General features: G+C 45.0%; 1 protein-coding gene across 1 annotated transcript; it reads right to left on the minus strand.

Moving 5' to 3' along the window:
- Positions 1–6: 6 nt before the first annotated feature.
- Positions 7–1,974, minus strand: LOC104850901 (DDB1- and CUL4-associated factor 12-like protein 2). Its single transcript, XM_010608025.2, has one exon. It carries the CDS (start codon positions 1,551–1,553, stop codon positions 159–161), a length of 1,395 nt encoding a protein of 464 aa, XP_010606327.1. The 5' UTR covers positions 1,554–1,974; the 3' UTR covers positions 7–158.
- Between the last annotated feature and the right edge of the window lie 3,153 nt (positions 1,975–5,127).

Here is a 5,127-nt window from a genome sequence, read left to right on the forward strand (position 1 = left end):
TCTCTCTGTCTCTCCTAATACAATAAATACAGGTAGGTTAAGTCAGTTCCACCTGGAAGATAAATGACATAGAGAGCTATGAGTATAAATGAAAAGTGGAGAAAGTTAAATTGAAAAGAAAGACAAATTTGTTCACTTTGAGAATGAAGCTGCGATCCTTAGCTCCAGAGGCCTGCGTAGTTCCCATGGAGGCCAGAAGGGAGAGGCCCTCCTGCCACGAAAAGCTTCATCTCAGGCCAGTTGTAGCAGTGGGTGTAGAGTGCATTGGGGAACTCCTCAATGCCACCGAAGTAGTTCACCCAGAGGTCATCATGGTTGAGCCAGCCTCTGCCACAGGTGAGTTTGAGCTTCCTCCCTACATAGCCCGGACAGGCATTCAAGCCGGGAGCGGACCTCTCCTCCAGGAACTTCTGTGCACGGATGTCATAGAAGATCAGGGAGCTATGGCCTGTGCCCACAGTCACAATGTACTGGTAGAAACTCAGCGAACGCACCCCTGTGCCACCGTCTCGGGAGCACAGGGGCCGGATGTTCTGCTGGTGCTGGCGTGGATCCAGGAAAGACACATGTGATTGGGAGCCTACAGCGTACAGGGATAAGTCATCACAGTAGGTCAGGCACACGTTCTCTCGACAGTAGGGCAGCCTTATAGACAACAGTCTGAACAGATTGCTCTGGGCTTTCCACAGGTGAAAATAACCGTCCAAGGACACTGCTCCCAGTTCCTGGTTCTTGCCACTGAATGCCAGGGCTCGCACTTTCCGATTACCAGGGTTGGTGCTGGCTCTGGGAATCAATTCAATGTCCCTCGGACGGATGTGGGCATACGCTGGAATTCTGCCATCATTGTGCCAGGCAGTGCTGCCACTTATCACGTTAGGATCCACTTGCCATAATGCCATGGTGCCGTCACGAGAGCCACTCACAGCTACAGTGTCATTCATCCATGCGATGGAAAAGATCCAGTCCTTGTGGCCATATCGGTCACCCAGGCACACCGGGTCTAGGGTGGGCAGCTTGTAGATTGCTAAGCTGTTAGGGTTTTCGCCCCCAGTGGCCAGCAGAGTCTTGGAGGGATTCAGCTGGATGGAGTGGATGCCTGAGGCCATCTCTGGGCGGGCTACCCCAGGAACCTTGTCCTGCATCAAGGGGATGTGCGTGATATGGCCCGTCTGCACGTCCACCACGAAGAGGGTGTTGCACTTGGTGCCGCACACCACCTGCCTGGCGTTCAGCCACTGCGAAGCGAACACCTTGTTGAGGGTGCCCAGGGACAGCTGGCGCTCGGTCAGCAGCTCAGGCAGTTTCTGCACCGCGTAGGCTCGCAGCTCGACCTCGAAGCTCCGGAGGTTGGGGCACCCCCCTGCGCACAGCTCGCGGCCCTTCAGGTAGTGCACCACGGAGCGACTCTCCGCCAGCCCCTTCTGCTTCTTGGACATCCCGAGCCCCTCTCCTTGCTCAGCTGTCGCTAAGCTCTGCGACGACGAGCACCCGGCCCCCGCCTCGACAACGGGCGCTTTCCGCTTCCTGCTACCTGTTAGCAGCGGGATCATGATGGGCCTCAGAACAGCGGCGGTGCTGCTGCAGCGTTGGCGACGAAAGCGCGTGGCACCCGCGTTGGCGCGGAGGCAGCGGAGATAGTGATGTCTCCCTGTCAGCTGGAAGAGCTAGGTCTGGAGAGCCAGGAGGGAGGAGGCGACGGTGGGCCGCCTAAAAGACGGAGTCTTGGCTGCACAGGCAACAGAGAAGAGGATGGCGGCAGGTCTGGGGGAGGAACGCGAGGCTGGAGGGAGCGGAGGACTGGCGGAGAGAGGCGGCAAGGCTGGCGCCTCAGACTTAAGCTGGGGCAGGAAGTGCGTTTGTCTTAGTGGAGGCAGGGAAGTCTGTGAGGGGTGAAGATGACGCGGGGTCATGAGTAGGAGTGGAGGAGGCGGTAGAAAAGGCAGGAGGGAGTGTGGGTGTGCCCTGGTGCTGGGCAGAGCCTGCTGTGGTGGGGGTGGGGTGGGGAGAAAGTTGGGTGGGGCAATGGGGACGGGGTGTGGACCCTTGAGCCTCTGGGGTGATTCCTGGAGAATTGTGCTCCAGGATTTCTAGCATCTGCAAGGAGCCATTTAGCAGCCTCACCGCAGCAGCCAAATAGCCTTAAATTCCCTACTTGAAAAAAACCTAAAACTTGAAATATAGTCAAGCAAGAGCCTAGAAGAAGCCTTGACCATGATCCTCTGTGTATAAAGGAAAAAGCAAATGTGCACTTGATACAGTACTGGGAGACCCTTGCGTGTCAGACTCCCCTTCCCTGAGAGCGATGTATATATAGACACAGATCTAGATAGGTATAGCTAGATAGCTATAGCTATAGATATGTGGCTGACAGGTGTCTTCCCAAGCACACACTCCTAGATCCCTCTCTCAGCGGTGGTAGGGTAGTGCAAGCTTTGGTCAAAAGCAGCCTGAAACCTTTCAGAAGGCTGCAGTGGATGTGATGTGGTGGTGTGGAGGTTAACGGTGACCAGAAGTTTGGTCTATGACCCTGAATTCCCTTGAACTTTAGAGCATGGATATGGTTGAAAGGAGGAGAATAGTTCCCACAAGGCAGGTGAGACCTTTCTTCTCCAGGAAGGAAAAGTATCGGCCACACTGTCAGTCCCAGGCTCATAGTCAACGGAGGACTTCTGGGGCCTTGGGGCAAGGGCCTGAGAAATATGCAGGTTTTCCAGTAACTGATTATGAAGAATAACTTTGCAGTGAAACAACATGGATACAATTGTGTGGGTAGAGATAACTGGGGCATGAGCTTGGAAGACTGGAAGGCAGATCTTAATATTTGCTTTGTAGTTTCAGGGCAGCCATTCTGCCCACAGGTCCATCAAGGGCAGGCACGATTATGCAATTATACATGATCTGGTAGGTGTTGGCTGGAAACAAACAAACAAACAAACAAACAAAAAGCTACTTACACCCTGTACTCCCCAGAAAAACATGTGTTTGTTGAATGGTGGAAGGCATATGGTGGTTCTTGTGGGGCCTGAGTTAAATTTTTAGAATCGTCATAGCAGATTGTAGGAGCTCCCTTATTAACACCCTTCTCCCTCTTTCCTCAGCCCTCACCATCTTTTATAAAATTACCTCAAGTGCACATAATCCAAGCACAGAAATTCTGAATCTGTCATGTCTGGGCAATTCAGCTGCTGCAGCCCGGTGCCCACCACATTCAATGCTTCTTCCCATGTGTAAGCGATATCCAGAGAAGGGTGAGGGGGCTGGTGGATGGGGAGTAATCTATCGAAAAGAATGCTGATGACTTCATAATTCTAAGTGATGTCACTGGAGAATAATTGACCACAGATTCCTCTAACTTAACATTAACAGAAATGTGGTTTATTTCTGTTTTTGAATTCTAGCTTGGAAAAATGGTATTATGCCTTCATGGCATGGTTTTATTAAGACTTCATGGGCCGGGGACCTGGATGAGTGGTTTCACTGCCTGCCTCAAAAGAGCAAGGGCCCAAGTTCGATCCCCGGTACCAAAAACAAACAAACAAAAAAGGACTTCATGGCATGATTTTGTGATAGAAGAAAATAGGCTAAAAAATTTAGAAACTTTCAGCTTATTTGGCTATGCATATTAACACACATTTCATTTGTAAAATAAACAGTGCTTACAACAGCTATTATTGATCAAATGCCTATTTGTGTCATGAGGCTATAAGGCTGTTAATCACTTCAAATGCTAAAATTTTATAGAAATTTAAATCACCATAAATTTATAATTTTGGTTCTATTTTCTTTGCCATGTTTTAAAATAAGGGAACTGAAGCTCAGAAAATGTAGTGACTTAATGATTACACAGCTAGTAAATGTAAAAGTCAACATATGAAAACCTGTTTGATTCCAGCACTTTTGTGACAGACTACTAGTCTGTATTCTTCAATAAATAAGATATTTCAGTTTCTTATTTCTCTTTTCTGCTTCCTCTTTCTCCTTAAAATGATGCAATCTATAGGTATTATGTCTTGTGTGCTTCTGAAATACAGTACAATTCCTAAAATAATAAATACCAAATGCAAATTATTTGTAACATTTATCATATGGCATTTTAAGGCATTACTATGATCACTGAGATATTTGTTTGTTTATAAGTTCCTTTATTAATATTTATGTGACATAATATATATCTACATTTCCTTGCTTTTATAAATAACACTTATATAAACAGTCCTGGATTTATGTGTCTCCACATTATTGTTAAAGCAATATGCAATATATATAACACTGTCTCTGTAGTCAAAGTTCAGATTAGTATTTGGTATTGATAAATGAGGCTTGTTAATTTTATCTAGGATAGTATACCTGAAATACATTTAGTTTGTGTCTAAGTTTCTAATTTCTCTAAGTGCTTTATTTAAAGGTGTGTAAATAATTCCAGAACAAAGGCAAGTTATGTCGAGAGATGGACAGCTATATATGAACTTTCTATTTTGAATAATGATTTGTTAGGATTGCTTCCATCTTTAGGAAAACACTATCACCTAGTATAAGTCATAAACAATACATTTTATATTGATGCTGTAGGTATAATGACACGATAATAAAAGTTTCAGGTAACTGCATTTTTGTAATGCTGGGAATAAAATTGAGGACCACAGGCATTGCCACAGCAATAATGAAGTTAGATTACCAGTTTAAAGTTAGGACAGAAGATTTGTTACTTCTCTGTGGTATCATCACTTTTCTGTGGCATCATGAATACAAGTTTAGTTAAATATGATTTGAATTATTTTCTGTGAATATTTTTAACATTTCAACTAGAATAGTATCAGGAAAGAAGCGCTTAAAGTTGACAGAAAGGCAGGAGACATAGTAAGATTCCTGTGTCAGTAACAAATCTGAGAAAGTATTCAATTCTGAAAATTTTTGATACAATTTTCTTTAGAACACATTTCATTTTTGAATAAAAGATTTATAAATTAGAACAGATTCTAAGTAACAGAGGTATTAGAGGAATTTGTTTTAAAAAATGCAGTTGCATTAACGTTGGATATAGTTGTAAAATAAGTCTGTACTTAAAGATATTTTCTGACAACTTTTCTACACTTGTGTATATATATATATATATATATATATATA

The sequence above is a fragment of the Fukomys damarensis genome, unplaced genomic scaffold (assembly GCF_012274545.1).
Source record: "Fukomys damarensis isolate Sample0158 unplaced genomic scaffold, DMR_v1.0_HiC HiC_scaffold_39, whole genome shotgun sequence".
In the NCBI taxonomy this organism is placed as follows: Eukaryota; Metazoa; Chordata; class Mammalia; order Rodentia; family Bathyergidae; genus Fukomys; species Fukomys damarensis.